At 40.9% G+C, this 20,892-nt stretch overlaps 1 protein-coding gene across 1 annotated transcript in view; it reads right to left on the reverse strand.

The window, feature by feature from the left end:
- CUBN (cubilin) overlaps positions 1 to 20,892 on the reverse strand; it is a 313,379-nt gene that overhangs the window by 210,097 nt on the left and 82,390 nt on the right. The window contains exon 28 of the mRNA XM_008056348.2: positions 52 to 202. Coding sequence (XP_008054539.1) covers positions 52 to 202 — 151 coding nt within the window. The remainder of the gene's footprint in view (positions 1 to 51; positions 203 to 20,892) is intronic.

The raw sequence follows: 20,892 nt of genomic DNA on the forward strand, positions 1-20,892 counted from the left end.
TCTTAGTGAAATAGCAACTTCAGGTACAACTGAGACCAGCACAGGGCTTACCGTGAACAAACCACTGCATCTGAAATCCTTTCTCACGGTGGCCAACCCCATCGGTATGGAACAGCACTTGAAGCCTGGAGCTTGTGGTATTTCCTGGAGCGGGTAGGTCTACTCCACAGTAGCGCCCCATCCACTGTGGGCCATCATAGAGCTGAAATCAAAGAGAAAGTTCCCAATGTGAAAACACTTGACATGATCTGTTGGATGGGAAAAACCAAGTCTACAAAAGGGCGAAAGTTGTTTCTTGATTCAAACGTTAGAAGTTACAGGAGGTGGGCTGAGTACAGAGGCTCAATGCAAGAATTAAAAATAGATAAGTGCCTTAGGAGGGATTAAGTGCCTTAGAGGGTTTTAGAGATGGATCTGATTCCTAAGCCCAATAAATTTGGAAATTCTACTACCAATTTTTGATAGTATGTCCATGTAGCCAGTCCCAAGTATAATCCAAACACAGTATAGAGAAATAGTACACCCCATGAGCTGCCTTCACTTAACTGAGAGGTGCTCAAAATGAGCAGTAGCTATCCGAACTGTAAGATGTAATTATTAAAATAAATACTAACTGTAAAAAAAACCAGGCATTTTAGAAAGATATGGAAAAGGAAAGTATAAAGATTAACCTAACTGAAAATAAACATTGTTAATATTTTGTTAATTAATACCAGAAACTTCTCTTGATACTTTTTCATTTGTATCTATCTGGCGACAATCATATTTTGCAGGTGGAATAGGTGTGTATAAATTTAGGCCACCTATTTAGTTGTGTTCCTTGCTTTTCACTAAGCATGCCATTAAATAGTCTATAAATATTGGCATAAAATGCCACTAATGTTTACATTTTAACTCTACTGCTGTTCATTTAAGATGTCTCTAATTTTTTTGCAGATAGAAATACTTATTTAATACTTTAAATGTTTCTTTAAAAAGATTCCTAAAAAGAGAATGAATCAAACAGTATAATCTTATGGCTCTTGATAAAACATTATTACATTTCTTACCAGAAAATTTATACCAATTTATCCTCCCACAGAAGATTAGAGACATTTCTTTCAGTGGAGCTTTATCAATTATGGCTACGATTATTTTTAAAACTAGTCTTGATAGTGAACATTTCTTTTTTTTTTTTTAACTGTGTTAATTTATGTTGTTTTGATTGTTTTGAGAGGGAAGGGGTTTCTTCATGTTTATCTGGCATTTATATTTCTTCTCTGCTGAGATCTTTGCCCATTTTTCCACTGAGGTATTTATACATCCTCAAGGAGAAAGAAGTGTGCAAGACTGTGTACCCTTCAGCTGCCTCATTTAATAATTTTATTGACTGCATATCTCTACACTAAAAAATAAACATAAAAAATCAAGGAAACCCCTCTCTTATATCTCTTTACTTGAGAAAGATAATGACAGTCAAAAAAGATTGGCTTTCTCATGACACAAGTCATTATATTTTCTCTTAATCCTCTTGATGTGCACATTAAACACTTTGCTCCAGTAACTCTTGGGATGAGCTGGCATGACAATACAATGGAAAGGATTCATCAACAGACTCATGGACTTTCATTATTATTCTCTTGGAGAGCACATGTATGTGAGCATGTATGTGTTTGCATGTGTTTGTGGGTAAATGTGTAATCTGGATTCAATGCATTCCAAACCAACCAAATTCTTTTTATTTACTAAAATACTATGACATAAAATATTATTGAATCGTATTGATTTGAGTGTGGAAAGCTTTACAACCAAATCTTACAAAGCACCCACACGGAGCCTTCCTGAATCCCTACAGTCAGGCATAAATTAGTTTTCCTTTGAAAGTCCTTAGCTTTTCATTTGTGCTTCTTTTGTGGAAATAGTCACATCCCCTTGCATTCTAGTTGAAGGCATGCATGTCTTATCTCCCCTACTGATTGTGAGTTAGAGCACAGACCACCTCTGGGCTTCCTCTCACTGCTCAGAGCAGTGTTATAATGAGGGCAGGTTTCCGGTGCCTCTTCAGTGAACACAAAGATTTCCCCACAACTGCATGTGTTGTGATAGGACTTAAACTACACTATTACCTGAACTATCTATAGTTAGACAGACATTAGGATCATACAGTCCTAAATTGCTGCTCCTTTCAGGCAATAAAGGGGAACCAGGAGGGGTCTTGGTCAAGGCCATAGAAAATTTCAGATTTCTTTTTTTTTTTTTTTTGAGTTGGAGTCTCACTCTGTCACCCAGACTGGAGTGCAATGGCTGCTCCCGGCCACTGCAGCCTCGACCTGCTGGGCTCCGGCGATCCTTCTGCCTCAGCCTTCAGAGTAGCTGGAACTACAGGCGCACGCTACCACACCCAGCTAATTTTTTGATTTACTGTAGAGATGAGGTCTCGCCAAATTGCTCAGGCGGGTCTCGAACTTGCGGGCTCAGGCAATCCACTCACCTCAGCCTCCCAAGGCGTGGGATTATAGGCTGAGCCACCAGATTTCTAAATCTTGGCCTATCTCATTGAGTTCTCAAATTAGCTGCTCATTAGACACACGTGGTTGTGAGATTTTGAGGAAGGTCAACAGAGATTTCAAAAGATAAGCTTAGCCAGGCTTGGTGGCTCAGCCTGTAATCCCAGCACTTTGGGAGGCCAAGGCGAGTGGATTTCCTGATCCCGTGGGTTCGAGATTGGCCTGGGCAACTTGGCATAGACCTCGTCTCTACAATAAAATAAAAAATAGCCAGGCACGGTAACGCGCATCTGTAGTTCTGGCTACTCGGAAGGCTGATGCGGAAGGATCGCCGAAGCCCAGCAGGTCAAGGCTGCGGTGGCCGGGAGCAGCCACTGCACTCCAGTCTGGGCGACAGAGTGAGACTCCAACTCAAAAAAAAAAAAAAAAAGATAAACTCAGACATCCACTATATTATTCATCCTGAAGTACTAAACCCAAGCATTTTTAAGCAAATGAATAAAGATGAGGTTTATCTTCCAGGCTTATCATTTTAGTTTCCTTTTATTTTTTATTTTATTTTATTTATTTTTTGAGTTGGAGTCTCACTCTGTTGCCCAAGCTCGAGTGCAGTAGCATGCTCATGGCCACAGCAGCCTCGACCTACTGGGCTTAGGCGATCCTTCCACCTCAGCCTTCCAAGAAGTTGGAACTACAGGCACATGCCACTACGCCCGGCTAATTTTTCTTGATTTATTGTAGAGATGAGGTCTCACCAAGTTGCCCGGCCAGGTCTCGAACTGGTGGGCTCAGGTAATCCTCTCAACTCGACCTCCCAAAGCGCTGGGATTATAGGCATGAGCCACTGTGCCTGGCCTCCTTTTATTTTTAAAACTGCTGCTTCAAATGTATGTATTTACTATCACGTTTCTAGTATTCTACATAGTTGAGAAAACCATCTGAGGGAGGGAGAATGAGAAAATGAAATAAACAGCCTAAAAAAAGAAGAGGGAACAAGAACCAAATCCCTTCACCTCAGATCTCAGGCCCCATCTTCTCATGAAGGGGTCAGGGGGAGGTGGGAAGGAGACCAAAATTGCTAAATTGCTGCTTCTCTGCAGGAAACTTATCTCAACTTCAGAGTTTTTATTAATTCTTGTGTATGAAGTCCAGTTCAAAACTAATTAACACACAAGTAAACACACTGCTCCCAAGTAGAGGCTTAATTAGCAAGAAAACACTCTTGTCTTCCACTCCAAAAGCTTGCTCCTAATTTGGGATTGCAGTTGAGTGACCAAAGCTTAAATGATTTCATTTTTATTCAACAAAATGTCAGGTAAGACTTCTCTGTAACTACAATTACCCTAAGCTCTATAGGTCATATAAAATACTAGGTAGCAACACGTTGAGGAATTTTCTTTCAGTTCTATGCAAGGTCATGAACAATATAGTATTTTTGCCTCCAGCTCAACAAGGTTAAGAGATGTGACATTTTCACATGACATAGAGGGGATTTTTTTTTTCTTCCTTCCGGATGGGATTACTTCATTGAAGGAGACTCCTGAATCCCAGCCATTCAGTGGCCTTAAAATAACACATTGTGAATAGGTTGAGAGGGAGGGGGAAGAGAAGAGGAGGGGAAGAGGGATAGAGAACAGTGATGAATGCGACTCATTTCTTTTTGCCTTTGGAGGGGAGGAAATAATGCATTGAAATAAACATCAAACAGAGACTAATGAAAATGCTTAAATATAATGTCAAATACATTAATGAATAAATTAGTGAAAAGCAACTCCTCTATAAGGCAGGGGAAGTCCCATACCTCCAGGTATATGGCCTTTCAAAGTTTATCCTTAATGAAATCAGTTTTTTTGTTTATATTCACACAGATGGCTAACGTCACCTCTGCAATTCATTCCCGTGTAAATTGACCACACAAAAAGGAACAGTCATTTTTCAAGAACACAAATACAGGTTACCATGGAAACCAGTGGGTGCCTAACCACTCCTGATTCTGTTTTCAGAGCAGAATGTTAACCACAGGACATTCCAGCTGTGACTCATTGCGACTACTGGCAAGCAGGCTGGCGTGGCCCTCGAAGAGTACGGTTTCTTCTGCTTTTGGAGAGCTTAAAGATTTACTCAGAGTGAATAATATTTGAAATCTGAAGTAAGTTCATAGAAAGGAAACTAGTAGAAATTAAGAAAACAATCGTAATTCTCACCTTGAATATGCAAATCTAATTTATATAACTATTTAGATTTTTTTTTTTTTTGAGTTAGGGGTCTCACTCTGTCACCCTGGCTGGACTACATGATCACAGCTCACTGCAGCCTCGACCTTCTGGACTCAGGCAATCCTTCTGCCTCAGCCTCCTGAGTAGCTGGGATGACAGATGTGCACCACCATGCCCCATTAATTTTCATTTTGATTTTTTTGTAGAGACAAGGTGTTGCTACGTTTGCTAGTCTCAAACTTCTGGGCTCAGGCAATCCTCCCACCTGGTCCTCCCAAAGTGCTGGGATAACAGGCATGAGTCACTTTGCCCAGCTAGAAATATTTTTATATTTTTTTATTTATTTTATTTTATTTTATATTTTATTTTATTTTATTTTATTTTATTTTATTTTATTTTATTTTATTTTATTTTATTTTATTTTATTTTATTTTAGTTAGAGTTTCACTCCGTCGCCCAGATGGGAGTGAAATATTTTTTTAAATGCCTGAAATGATATTTAAGTTTTCAGGTTGGCCATTAAATGAATCTTCAGATGTGGAGATGTGTATATTACAAAAGCTTCCCATGTGGAATATTTTCAGGTATTCTCTTAGGGAGTTTATTCATTTAGGAATTTTGTGGTCTAGGGCCCTCAACCCCCACCCACCCCAAATATCTCAATCTCTCTTGGGACACTCAAAGAGGAAGGAAATCTCTTGCCTAAGCCACACTTGCCAACTTCTTTATCTACTTCCTTTTCTGTGGGTTTGATTCTTTGGCACAAACCATGAGTGACTTCAGACTCCAGTTGCAGTATGAAATGAACCATGGTCTCCGAAATATAAGGACCCATACAAAGTGGAAGGTATAAAACTGAAGACATAAAGTACGGTCAATCACTGGTAGAGATGGTCCAATTTAAGGATGAATAAGGATTGAGTAGTACTTTAGGAATCACTGGAAGTCAAACTAAGTGAGCAGAGACCCAGACCCAGCTAGGAGTGCCTCAACCTGCTTCCTCAGGAGGACTTACATTTATGAATTGCAAGATCTCTAAAGACAATGCGCTTTTTGAAAGAAAATTTGTAATTGTAATGAATGAAAATAGTAGTTAATTGTCTCATAGATCTAAGCATGGGATACATAGATTGACTTGTTTTTTAAAACTCATTTTAGAATCACGGTAACAACGGAAACTCAGCCCTTTCTATTTTAGATTAGCATCTAATTTATACTTTTCCTAAGTCTTATTTTTCTAATTTCCTTGAAATTTTTCTGGAAGAAAAAAATTTTTTTGATAGTGGAGTACTAATTTTTAGTTTTAGTTAAATACAGTCCACAGAGAGAAAGAAACTAAGAGTTTATTTTGGATGATGTTATTTTAAAAAAAAAAAAACCTCTGGAAAATAATTTGGTCCATCTCCCAATATATATCTTTGAAAATTCTGTCCTTTAGGGCTTAACATGTAATTGAAATCATTCATCTGCTGTGAGGAGAATTTTAGGTACAGCAGAGATTTCCCTATTCTTTGTAGAAAAGAAAAATTCCGGTCAATGTAAGGAAGAGAGTTATATTTCTGAGAACTATACTCAGTGAGTCCTAGAGCAGCTTTTTGAAGTCAGTGTCACTAATAGAAGGTCATATTTCAATCAGAAGCAGGAAAGTAATCTTATTGTAGGGACTTGATAGAGTCCTGTCAATGTGGCCAGAGTTAGGCTCTGGGTTCATAGTCCAGCTCTAAAGTTGCTTAGGACATAATCTTGTGAAAATTACTGAACTACTCTAAGCTAAAATTAATTTATCTATAAATTTGGCACCATAAGGGTACTTATCTCATAGACTTGTCGCAAATAGCAAAAGAGACAAACCACGTAATAGGCTTGCTATGAGGCCTGGCATGTAGATTGTGCTCAAGATGTTATTCTAACTCTTGGTCAGAATCAGAAGCAAAGGGAACTGACGTTTTTTCCCAAAGAAACCACCCCAAAATAGCTTTGAGAAAATAAAGCTGATGGGGATAGAGGAGTGGAGCTGACTCAGAATATTTCACAGAAATCACCACTAACAGGGCAATGGAGAAGTCATAGGTCCAGTGAGGAGACAGATGTCACACCTTGCGGTTTGTTACTATGACGACCTGGATCTGGTGGAGACTGAGGCATCCCAGGCCACATGCAGATAACCCTGTGTGGGGTGGGAGTAATCATGTATGTGTGTTGGGGATTTGCAGGAGGATGGTGGATCGTACAAGGGATGGCAGCAAAGAGGCTGCCATGGTACAGCGGATCAAGGAGAGTCCACTGGCAAGAGAAGTGACTCACATGCTCAAGTGAAGTGTGTTTTTTTTCCTGTTGCAGCCTCCTCTTCCCTTTCAGTCCTGCCCCGCCCTGCAGCTCTAGCTGTGTAAGTCACCAGAGCTCCAGAGGGGTGGGACTTGGGAATTCTGGATGCTTCTGCTCAGACAATCCCCACCCCCAGAAAACAACCACAGCAGGCTCTATGGAACTGCCTCATTACAGTGATTGTTAGAAATGCTGTTGAAGTTTGTACACACATCCCCTGGATAAACTCAGAGCTTACTTTAAATAAATGTTAAGGGCTTTGAAGTGCTTCTGTAACAACAGCAGAAATTGTCAAACAAGGATCACAGTCAGTTAGGCACAGGGTTCTCTAGATGAGAGAAGCCCAGACAGGTAAATACACAGGCAATAACAGGGGAGAAATGTGGCAAATGTTGAAGAGGAGGGCTCATAAGCAGAGCATGGTAGACCCCAGGTGGCTCCAGGATGGTTCTTGGGAGGCTGAGTCCCCTCCGTCCACCACATGGTCACTCCTGGACACAGACACAGGCAAGCCACATCGCCATGTGCTCACAGGGTGGGGCAGGAAATATGAAATACCATCTAAAATTAACAATTACTCAGAATGCTGGGCTTTGCAAGAGAGCAAAAAGCCCCATCAATATACCACATTCTGAGTTACTTGGTGTCACTTTGAATTAGAGATCTGTCTTGAACAGACCACGGAGCCTCCCTTCTATGTGGTGGCTACTTACTGTCTACTCTTATGCGCGCATTCACATTTTTATTTCTGCTTTCTATATATTGCTCCTACTAGAAGCCATAGCAGGCTGATTTAGGGCTTTTTAATTTTTAAATCATTGTCTAATCATGGATGTGGGCAAACATTCAAATCCAAGGAGGTTTACCTCAGAATTGCTTATAATAATGAAAATTTGAATCGATTCTAAATGTCCCACAACAGGAATTGATGGCTGTATTGTGATGAAAGGATTTGCAATGTTGAAAATGACTTGGCATAAGAAATAATGTGGGGAAACATTCACAAGTTATTATTAGGTGAAAAAAGTCACTATAGGCTACTATGTATACTATGTAATGTCCTTTGAATATTAAAATAAAATAAATGTACAGGAGAGATGAGAGGAAATCAATACCACCAAATAGTAGTGATGTAATTTAGGTTTTTAAAAAAATCTAGGTTTTTAAAAACATTTTCCCAATTTCTTATAATGACTATGAATTCCTTTATGATCTGATAAATTTATCTTTAAAGCAATACCTTTGAGGACTTATTGGTGTGGGAGTATAGCTACACTTCATTGGTTAATGTTTTTCCATTCTTGGAATTCCACACTCTTAGATGATCAAATACCCAGCTGGCCTACTAAAAATATTATGCTGTCTTCACTATCTTTTCTTTCATGTATCTCAAGATTATACATCAAAATTAGTCTACTGAATGTTATTATGTAGGTAATCTGTAGCTATATTAATTCAAAATTGTATTTTGTCTGTAATGCTTCCTTTTAAATCATAAGTAGGTTTTTACTGCTAATTAGATTAGTTATTTATTAAAAATAATTCCTTCAGATGTTTGGGGACTGAAAATTTCTTCTAAATGTAAGTTTTGATAGTCACTGATGGAGCTCAGAGGTGCCTAATTCCCTTCCTAGTGGTAAGTGAAACGATTTGAAAGCCAAGTGTATAAATTAACATTAATCCTGTGTATAAATCAACATTTAATTCCACAAGCCTCAGCCTTTCCTCTGCCAGTTGTCCTGCTACAGTAGAACATTCAACACTTTTATTATTATTATTACTCTGCCTCCTAAAAGCCTCCTCATCTCCTGTAGATGGTTTTGGGAACAGGGAAGAATCTGATTTGTAAAACAACGTGAAATCATAGACCCTTGAGCTAGAAGGACCCATGGAACAGTCATCCAGGGTCTCCCCCTAAGTCAGCGAGGGTGGGAAAAGAAAGTCCATTAAATAATCAAGATAAGAACTGTAGGGTAAGAATATTATTATTATTATTATTATTATTTGAGTTGGAGTTTCACTCTGTCGCCCAGGCTGGAGTGCAGTGGCACGTTCATGGCCACGCCAGCGTCAACCTGCTGGGCTCCGGCGATCCTTCTGCCTCAGCCTTCCAAGTAGCCGGAACCACAGGTGCATGCTACCACACCCAGTTAATTTTTTATTTATTGTAGAGATGAGGTCTGGCTAAGTGGCCAGCGCTGGTCTTGAACCCTCAGGTTCAGGCAATCCACTTGCCTTAGCCTCCCAAAGTGCTGAGCCACTGAGCCCGGCCAAGGATATTATTCAAAAAAAAAAAATCTGAAATGTTGTAATTGCAAACCTTTACTGTTATAAAAAGCAGAAAATCAATGTAATTAACTGAAATCCACAACGATGATGACCGGTTTTTAGAATTTGGCATTATGATCAATGCATTCTTATTCACACCATGAGCCTGTCAGGTAGTAGAAGTGATCTTATGTGCATTGGCTGCCTTGACCTGTCGGAGGTTCAAGGAGACACGAGGACAACCAGGAAAGGAAATGTGGACAGAACTATTTAAGTTTCAAGTTTCTGTTGAATGTTTTACTGGTTTAGGGTAGCTTGGAAATTGTCATCGGTTTGATTTTCTTTTTTTTTTTTTTTCAGTTCACCAGGGGAATCAAAGTAAGATTTGATTATTATTCTTCCTAATTCTGTCCTTCATGTTTGAAGAGGGGAAATACAGAGTTTCTTTTGAATTCGAGAGCAAAGCCTTTCTTTTGAAGGCTGGAGTGTTTGCCTCATTAACTGCAGCAAATTAACACAATCACATGAGCATTTTTCCTTGTGAGGGATGGTCAGAAAAGATCCACATTCTTTTTGAGTAAAGGCGTTTTTATCACACGGAAATAAACATTTCTCCTTTTAACTTTGGATAATTTTGAAAAAATCACATTTTACTCAGGTGATCTTAAAGACAAAACTTCTAGTAAAACGCCTCATGCTAGACTCAATGACAATACGGTATTTAGGTTAGTTCACTTGTGGATATACTTCGCTCTAAACATCTTCTGAGTCCAAATCATGCTCAGTACAAGGCTAGACTCCTATCTGGTATCAAGACGTAAACAGAATTGCCACTTTTTATGCATGTCTCTGAATTGTAGCTGTCCTTAGAATGGTAATAACTTATCTTTCAGTTCTAAGCAAAATGCAAAAGTCCTAGAAGCAAACTTCCTCTGACAGACAGTTCCAGGAAGCATGACTCATCTGCCCAGGAAGTGTTCAGGGAGGGCCCATCATGATGACAGTCAGCTCAGACCCATCCCTGCTAAGACACAGAACCTCCTCTGTCTGCTTCTCTTTCTCCAACCAGTAAATGGGATGTTAACTACCACACCTCTTAGATTCAGATAAAGAATCCCTGTGGCTTTTGTCAGAAAACTGGGAAGCAGAGGAAAGGAGCCCTATTTTCAACACGTGGGGCCAGTCTATGTTCATAACAAATGCTTTGGAAAACTGTAGCTTTTTATGTACTGCAAAATGCGTTAGTGAGCAAAAACCAATCCACAAAATTATGTTCATGCTAAAACAATAGTAGATAAACTGTATGAGCACTTACTCTGTGCGGGGCATTATTCTAAGTTAAAATTCCTAGAAGCTTTATAATGCAGGTAGTATTGCTATCTCCATTTTAGAGGTCTAGAAACTGAGATATGTAGAGGTTTAGTCATTCAGTATTTTATTTTATTTTTTATTTTTTACTTTTTTGAGTTAGAGTCTCACTCTGTCGCCCAGACTGGAGTGTAGTGGCCGCTCCTGGCCACCGCAGCCTCGACCTGCTGGGCTCCGGCGATCCTTCCGCCTCAGCCTTCCGAGTAGCCGGAATTACAGGCATGCGCTACCACGCCCGGCTGATTTTTTGACTTATTGTAGAGATGAGGTCCCGCCAAGTTGCCCAGGCGGGTCTCGAACCTGCGGGCTCAGGCAATCCACTCACCTCAGCCTCCCAAGGCGCGGGATTACAGGCTGAGCCACTGAGCCCAGCTGTAATTCAGTATTTTTAAAGGTATCAACTACTCAAGAAGAATTTTTCCTCTTTCCTTGATACTTTTTTTTTTCAATAAGCATTTTTCATTCAAGGATATAGCAGAAGTCCTTATTCTCTGTAATAACAGTCACAAAAGTAATTTTTTAAATTACAGAGACAATATCCAAAACTCCTGTTAGTCAATGAAATCAACACTTTTTCCATTATATTTCTTAACAGAGCTTCTGGTAAAATAAGTGGACTGAAATGTTGGTTTTATCACTTATCATTTATCCTTTGTGAGAAGAGTCAAAATGCATTAACCAAGCAGGCTGCAGACAGAAAGCAAGAGAAAAATCGTCTTGAGAAATGATTACATATCAGCCTAAAGAATTACATGCTCTCTCTTCATGAATTCCTCTACACCTAACGGGGGTGCTTCTCTTACATCAGGAATGGTGCAAACAGTGACAGCAAAGGCTTATATAAGTGTTGACTGTGTGCCAGGCTTTTTATGTGTATTAATTCATTGATCGCTGCCTTTTACAGATGTGGAAATTGAGGCACATGAAAACTAAGTAGCTTGCTCAAGGTCACCAAGCTAGTGGGCGGTGGAGTTTGTGTTTAAACTTCCTTCTGAAGCACTAAATTATACTGAACAAGTATAGAGACTACAAGCAAGACCGTATACTATTCTGTCATGTAGCCTGGGTGCCTGTAAGACATCCTCTTGCCAGTGAGTACTAGAGGACTTGCTAAATCGTTATTTCCGCATCCCGCAGCCGTCAGCAGATAGATGAGAGCTAATTCCAGTGACTCCCACCCCAAGGACAACAGAAAACTCCGTGTCTGGAGGGTGTTTTCACTGGGGAACTATAGAAGACTGTGGCTTATCCTTAAATCAAGAAATGTCAAAACTGAGGAATTGTTTTCGGGACTTTCATGGCATCTGCCATGCAGCCACGTGACCAGCAGGGATGTGGGCTGCAAATACAAACATGTTTACACTACACTTATTAGAGGGGATGCAAAGTTCTGTAATTAATTAATTTATTTATTTATTTATTTATTTATTTATTTTGAGTTGGCGTCTCACTCTGTCACCCAGACTGGAGTGCAGTGGCCGCTCCCGGCCACCGCAGCCTTGATCCGCTGGGCTCCGGCGATCCTTCCGCCTCAGCCTTCCGAGTAGTTGGAATTACAGGCGCGCGCTACCACACCCGGCTCATTTTTTGATTTATTGTAGGGTTGAGGTCTTACCTGCCCAGGCGGGTCTCGAACTCGCGGGCTCAGGCAATCCACTCACCTCAGCCTCCCACAGGCGCAAAGGTCTTTACAAGGATGGAAGACACTTGCCTATAAACAGATTCAGGGGAAACAGAGAAGCCAAAGCCCCATCGAGAGGTATAAGCATTGAGCAAGGGAACTTGGAAGAGAAAAAGAACAAACTGTGAGCTGTGGGAGCGGCTCAGCAGACCAAGGCTCTGCCTGGGGGAGGAAGAGGGGAGGAAGAGGGACCCGCCAGGGAGGAGCGGCCACTCCTCATTGACAGGGTGTGAGGAATGGAGATGTCTTTTCCAAAGGATGGAGGTTGTTGTAAGGGTGAGAAACAACTTCCTGAAAATGTTTCAGGAAGAATCTGGCTGGGCAAGCCGGAGTTGTGCTCTCCTCAGAAGGAGCGTGGGGGAATAGCAACGAGCATATCTTGAGTACCCAATATTTGCCAGGGTTATGGTGAATTATCTTGTTTAATTTTATAACAACTCTATGAACAAGTGTAATCATCACTCCCATTTTACACATGAGGAAATGGAGGCAGCCAGAGGTTCAATTCCTTGCCCAAGATCAGAGCTAGTAAGGAAGGGCAGATCCCAGAGCCCCAAGGCAGGGTACACAGCCCTGAGCCTGAACCGAGGCCCATGGCTTCCTGGTAGTGCGACCTGAAGTGAGTGTGCTTCTCCACCTCAGCCCAGCTTTCCTGTGTGTGACATGAGCATAAACATACTCGATTGCTGGACTATTGTGAGGGTAGGCGCTATATCTGTCAACATGTCAATCGTAGTACTTAGCACACTGTAGGCATCTCATCAATGACAAATATTATTATAATTCCCAGAATAAATATCTGAGATGCGAAGCACCCTCTAATTCCTCATGAACTTAAAAGTTTGCTTATTTGTGGGAGAATAAAAATGGAATAAACTTGAAAAAATATCTCTAGAATAACGTTTCCCTGAGAATGCTCTGTGGAATACGAATGTTCAGGGGATGGTAACTAATTAGAATTCTGAGCAAAGACTAATCTGTCTGGAACATTGCTTTGGGTGTCCCCCTCAGAGTTTCCTTCCTGAGGAGACCCTGCCCTCTCTCCTGGTTGCTGTCCCTGCATGCAGTTATCAGGCTGTATCCTGATGTTCTTTCCTTCACTGTGTAACCTCCCTTCACCCAATCATTCACCCTACTCTGTCAACTATACCTCCATAGAGTTCTCAAACCCTTCGATTACATTCTTCTCCCCAGCAATGGTGAAGATCTGGTGCCCTCTCTCTCCTCCTGGCATACAACAAGCCCCTTACTGGGTCAGTTACTCTGACCTCCCCCGAATTTATTCTGTAAACCAGAGTGACTATTTTGAAAAGTACAGATCAGGCCATGTTGTTTTCCCGTTCATGCCCTTGAAAGACCTCCTGCTGCTCATCAGGGAGTCACTGAAACGCTTCGCCTGCCCACCATGCCCTATGTGGCCTAGTCCCTACCTGCCTGTGAGCCCCACACTAGTCTCCTTTTAGTTCCTCAAACACAGCTTCCCATGGTAAAACCTCAAGCCTTCTGACACCTTGGTGTGTTATTCCTCCCCAGGGAGAACTCTCCTGACCCACAGGGGAGCTCAGTCCTCTATTTCATGCCTTCAGAGAACCCTTTAACTTTCCCTCCCAGTACTTAATGTAGCCTGTGGCTAAATTTTTATTGTGTGACCAATTAACAGGTTTTCCCCATGATGCAAGAAAAACTGAGGATAATCGTTGTATTTCTCTAGCCTAGGTGTCTAAAATACCTTCTACTGACTGTCACGGATGCAACTGGAGACCATGCTAAGTGAACTGTCACAGAAGCAAAAAATTGAATGCCACATGCCATCACTCATAAGCAGGCCCCGATCACTGGACACGTGACTAGAAAGGTGGGAATAACAGATGCTGGACTCCTTTAGCAAAAGGAGGGAAGGAGGGAGGAGAGGAAGGGGACGTAGAACCACACACTGGGTCCCAGGTCTACCATCAGAGGGATAGAGAGGGCCTGCTGGAAGCCCAAACCTCACCTGCACGCAATTTACTTATGTAGTAAGTCCTCGCATAACTATGAAATAAAATGAATGTTTTAAAAAAGCAAAAAATATTCTACTGACTGGATGGATGGATAAATGAATGAAGACTGCCTATTAAGGACAGCAACAGTTGGAGGAAATACCATAGCAAACACAAAACAAAACAACAAACCCTGGTTAATTGTATTTCATTTGGCATCTCCAATTTTATTAGAACACAGGTCTCTCTTCCTGTGAAACAATTATCAGTATTTGTGGCAGAGACAGCTATGTGGTTCTCTCAGATCGACTTCCCCTTCCTCTGGGTTCATGAATCACCACGTGAAAGGCTAGGAACACCAGTATTTGACTCTGATGTGATTGAAAAATAACCATATGCTGCATTAAGCATCTGAGAATTTATGAGCTCTCCGCAACGACAGCTGGTGTTAACCTTAACTAATGACAATATCACATGGGCCTGATGTTTCAAGGTCATGGTACGAAAAATGTTGCTCAGGCTACAGACTTATAAAATATGGATTTCATTCCATTGGAAATCCATTATTTTGCAACTGAAAGGAGGACACGGATGTGTAATAAACAACAATATAAACATCTGGGGCAAACAGGATGACATCAGCAAGGAACTGGCTAGAGATAAAATCCATCTTATGAAAACTGGAGGAAAATGCATTGAACAGATGTCAACCACACAGTCAGGAGAACTTAAAACTGACCAAAATGGAAAAGGGGAAGGAGGGATAGAAAGGAATGATAGAGACAGTGGGAGATGGTATTGGCAGAGGTGTTTGATAATAAAAGGTGGGAGAATGTTTAGAATTGGAATACAACAATTGTAAAGTAAATCTGGCACTTATATAATGAAGTAAATGTAATACCGAGAGTGTCACCAGGCCACCAGCCCTTAATGAGACAAAGCACATAACTCAAATAGCTGTGGCAATGGAAAAGTGAGACCTATTTAGAGTAACATGTGGTAACCCTCAAAGGTATATGTTAAGAAGATGCCCATTAAGATACTTTTAACATCCCAGGAGAGAGCTAAGAACGAGAATAAAACAGGTCATTATCGTAGGAGTAGGCTATAAACAGTGGTCCAGTGCTGGACTAAGGGCTTGTGTAATGCTTGCTCTACTGGAATTTTGATTGACTGGGATAGGGTCTAGGGATACTTTTTTCTAACAAGATCCCCAGGTGATTCTGGAATGCAGCCAGATTTAGTATCCAGTAAGGGATACATAGGGGCTTAATTCTCCACCAACAGCTTCTTGCCCTCAGTAGAGACTGCAATCTTTTGCAGAGGAAAGATAGCAACACTGATGCAGCAAAAAGATATATATGGGCGCAGCAACAGAGAAACAACTTCAGTCATCTGGACACCTATTAGATGTCTTGTTCTGAAAAAAAGCGTAGCATCTGTTGAATTCTTTATATGTTCTCCTCTCTTGGAAAGTTAAGTAAATAGTGAAGAGAAGTGCTACTCTGGACTAATTCTGGCCAGCGAAAAAGTGTTGTGAGCGTGGAAGTGACCAAAACATCAGGAAAGAGTGATCAACTGACCTCACAGCCTGTGATGACTGAATGCTCAAAGGGACTGAGGTTCTGGGGAGTCAGACTTCAAAACAAGATATGAGCCCATAGATCAAAGCATAATACATAAAAAAAACCAAGCATACAAATGAATAAATGAAAAAAGCAGTAGAAGAGGTAAAGAGAATTCACGAAAAATGACAAATTATAAAAAATTAAATTTGTGATACAAAATCAGGAATAACTTTTTGGGGACGTAATGAAAACGGACACCTCTGAAGAAATCCATCAAAGGAGAAACCTAAAGAGCCTCACAGGGGCTTTTCAACCATTTTATGGACACTCATACAAATGAGCTAGACTTTGGGAAACAGTGGAGAAAAATACCTATTCGGAAAAAAGTCTATTTTCTAAAGCTCTAACTAGGGCAGAAGAAAGAAGAAAATGTGGATTAGACCAATGCTTTCAGAAAATAGTGTAACATAGATGAAGAGAGATAGAAACATGTCTAATTTGATTTTGAAGCTAGAAAAAGAGACATGGAATTCTAGCCCAGAATATAAAACAGTCAACTCCTTTAAATGGTTTTTTTTCCTGGTTTAAGTGAATTACATCTTGCAGAACTGAAAGTTCCAGTCATTACGAAACTAATTTGGTAATCTTGGTGAATTCATGAGTGTTTCAGAAATACTTTAGCAGCCACAGACCCCATGTCCCTAATAAAAGGTTCTGCCTCTGCCCAGGACATAATCTGTGTGTATCACTGGCTGAAGGGCTTGACCTCGCTGCTCTGGTCAGTCCTGATTCTGTTGCCCTGAGGGGAACCCATCCACAGGCAGGCTAGACTCAAAAAAGATGAGCTGCCTGTGATGGAAATTTGTCACCAGGGGAAAGTCCAGTTGGTTGTAAGCGCTTGAAGTGAATGGCCATGTGGTGTCATGGCTGGGGTGTTCATGTGGAAGCCAGAGTTATGAGGGTGAAGACACTCAGAGGAAGCCTTTGGAGAGAGAGATGAGAATGGTCAGAAAGAAGCAATAAAGCCTTAGGAGAGGAGAAAGGGTGGAGAGTCCACCTAGCTGCCTCAGTTTCCAGCCCTCTCCTGGCTTCTTGACCTCTCCTATGTGTGGTGAAGTCTCTAACTCAGGGTAACAATTCCTTCAGAGATGCTAAACCTCTTTGCATGGCTTAGTTTGAGTGTATTTAAGTACCTGCAACCAAGAGTACAAGCAATGAAAATTAGGAAGGTTGACAGGGAGCAGAAGAGAAAATATTCTGACTTCCAAAATGAATCCAAAAGATTGGAATCTCACAGAATAATTAAAAAAAAAAAACAAAACTCTGAATCAGACACTAGAACTAACCTGTCAGCAGGTAGCGAAGGAAGAGGTGATTATCATAAATGACCACCACTTATCTATGAAGGCATGCTAACATAACATCAATCTCTCTTTGTAAGAGTGTCCTGGAGTGACAGATCTGAGAATTCAATGGACACTCCCCCTGATTCCTGTGAGGGTGACAAGAAGTTGTGAAAGAATGTCCTGGTATTGTGGTGTCATGACTGAAAGCACCAGACCAGAGCCACAGTGCCTGATATAAAGCCTGGCTTTGCCACTGATAATCTCTATGACTGTAGACAACCTATATCTGCCTCACTTCTCTCACCTTTGAAATGGGGAAAATATTATTTCTTACATTATAAGGTTGCTGTGAGGATTACCTAGAAAATAATACATGCTTGACAAATATTAGCTATTATGATTATTAATTAGTTGTTTGAATAGTGCTTTCCCAAGGCATTCAATAACAGATCAACTTTAACCAAAAAGAATCTATCATTTTAGAGTATTTGAAACAAATGCCATCTTGTTTGACATTTTTATCAGTTGTTTTTGAAGAAGCACCAGGCCATTGGCCACTGAGTCTATAAGCAAATGAAATGAATGGGAATTTGAGTGATCATGATGTGATGAAATTCTCAGACAAAATCGAATATAATGTACTAAGAATAATATGCCTGTATAGGTTTTTTTTTTAATTATATAAACTAAGGTTATGAACCCAATAACAATTTATGCAAAAGTGATCTAGAGATTATAGGTCTTAATATAGGTCAAGATTTTGACTTGGCTACAATAAACCCCATTTAACTTCAGCCTACAATACCAGAAGTATATAAATCACATAATATAGTCCCAACCTACTTGAGTTTAGCCAGGTCAGTCGAACTGATGTATCCAATTCTAGGGGCCACATTTTAGGAGCCATTGACATTCAAGAGAACACACAAAGAAGCATGCCCCAAATAAGTTTGCTAGATGAGGACCGGTTAGAGAATTGAAGCATGAGGACCAGAGAAAAAAAAGGCTATGACTTACTCTGGTTTGCTCCAGAGAACTAAGAATTCCTAGACCTGGAATTCAGTCTACAATCACTCTCTCTCCCTCATGCCTCTGCACACTGTGATCTGCTCTTATTCTCACCGTCACCCAAACACTGCTCTGACGAGAGCCACACTGATCTCCAAGGGACCCTTCTCAACCGTGATCTCTCTCAACTGCTCTCCCCTCAGCTTCCATGACACAATAACTCTCTGTGTATCTCTTTCCTCTTCTCACCACACACTCGCTCCCTTCTCATTTAACACTCACCCTGGACTCCCTGTACAGATCTGTGCTGATTTGTCCCAAATCCATCACTTCCATTTGTATATTCAATCAGTTATCTGAAATCTCCTCTTACTCAGACCAAAATCAAAATGAAAAAGTGAACTCAAGTTCTAAAATACAGACAGAATCCTTAGGGTTGATTTCCCATCTTTGCATGGCCAATATAGTCTTACCCTTTAAGCAAATGACACTTCTTCCCACGCATACTTTATTTCCAAATAATTTATTTCCAGAAGACAAAATAATAGAGGATAGATTTGCTTCCCGATGGGACCTTTACCAACCCATGCCTTTCAGCAAGGTTGGGCACAGTATCTGACCAGCACCCAATCAAATCCTTTTATAGTTTCCGTTCTATTAATTCAGAACACCAAATTCTGGCTCTGGTAACAGTCACTCAATTGGGACTTGGATAACTCACTTGAAAAACCCCTTGAACTAGAAGTTATTAAAATAATGGAAGCTAGATTTTTATGTTTGTGACTTTCCCCTCCTCAAGCCGTTCCTTGTGCTTTCAAATTTCCATCACAGAACAGCCATTGCAATGCTTGCTCTGGCCCTGCCCCTTGGCTTACAGAGATGGAAAACAATCCCCTCCCTCTGGCAACAGCCTTGTTCTTTGGAAGGCTTTCCTGAACTTCTGGTTCTCATTTCATCTTTTTGCTGCTTTTACCATCAGTGTTGCACAAGCGAAATGTCATGCCCATAACATGACAGACACGTCATCTACGAGGGGCTCTAATTAGCTGCTCTGCAATTGTTGGAACAAGCCTATTTAATTGTGAGTTTTCAAACACCTCCAAAATTACCTGGCAGGCCTTTTTGTTACCATTCCATCCTCAAGTGAGTCCAAAGAAGTGGAGTCCAGTTGCTGGAAATGTTCCATCTCATTTTTTTCTTGCCCCTTCTGCCAAGGCATCCCTTAATGTCCAATCCGGGAGTGCCCTTCTCTCTGTAGCTTTCTCCATTGTACTTTATTAAATCACAAGGGTGGTGCCTAGCATGTTGTTACACACACCACACTCTGTAAGGTCATGAGTTCTATTTTTGTTTGTGCTCAGTGTTGTAGTATTTCATTGAATGCGTGGGCATCATACAAAAAGGCCAGTTTGGAAGGCAGTTTTCTTTCATTAATTAACAGCTATCATTAAACTGATGCTAAAATATGGCTGTGATGTTCAATTGAACACGAAATTATTGAGCTTTTATAATGTCCCAATAGTATAATAAGTGCCTGGGTTACAAAATCAATAGAAGTCAGCTGATGTTTTAAAGAAGCTCACTGTCCAGTAAGGCATCAGGATAGTCACACCGGGTAAAAATAGATATGACCAGCTGCTGGGTTTGTGGTATGAACAAGCTACTTTGGAAGAAATTTTTCTGCTTTTTCTAAAACATGAACAAAGATCTCACCATATGAAGAAAAGGATGGCTAATTGGAAGTGAAAGGACAGACCAAGAATGGGAAGCCATTTTTCATCTTGTTCTTAAACCATGACACAATGATGAGAAAGTAGAAGCTATGCTTTTGGGGAAATGCACACTTTAGGTATAATTAACTTTACCGACTTTGTCTTTTCAGAAACAGACTTCCAGATATCTGAGGTATCTCAGATAGTGGCAATCAAGCTTGCCTAAAGTAAAGGGAATTTACAAGACCTGAGACATCATGCATTGGGCAAGGAATGTAAGAGTCATGAAACTTTTAATTGCAAAAGTTATAACCGCTCAGAGGGAGAGCAGGTGGGGATTCGATCTTCCAACAAATTGGGCACTATCTACAGGGAAGCCAAGGATCCCCCAAAGCTACCTACTGGGAATGCCTAGGAGATAAGGGGAGGTACACCCTCCATTAGGTCTAAGGAAAGTCATTTGGGAAGGTGCAGAAGAATTAGAATCCTTGTCACGCCCTTCTCTCGGGGCTATGATAATGTGGGCGAACATTAACAGGTCTCTGTGTCACAGGTTCTCCAAAGACATCCACAGGTGGTCGACAAGGAAGTCACCGCAATCATGTGCAACATCTCCAAGAGAAGGATTTAAGCCAGGACCCTGGAAGGCTACGAGGCCACACTCACCTAGAGTATAGGCCCACTCCCTGTCTGTGGGCGGTGAACTTTTCTTAAATAAATCTTTTCTTCTCTCACCTCTGTGTGTCGCAATTCTTTGCAATTTACTCTGATCTCTGAGTTCCCAGCGCACACCTCTGGCTTGCCAACCCGGGCAGTGCTGCACACCTCCCTGCGCCTCTCCACCCTCACCCGGTCTGACGGTACCCTAACAGGAAGGAGACAACATGGCATCATTATGCTTGTGAGGGCCACGTGAACTCCAGATCAAGGAAGAT

This window comes from Carlito syrichta, unplaced genomic scaffold (genome assembly GCF_000164805.1).
Source record: "Carlito syrichta isolate Samal-C Ts95f unplaced genomic scaffold, Tarsius_syrichta-2.0.1 Scaffold302327, whole genome shotgun sequence".
NCBI lineage: Eukaryota > Metazoa > Chordata > Mammalia > Primates > Tarsiidae > Carlito > Carlito syrichta.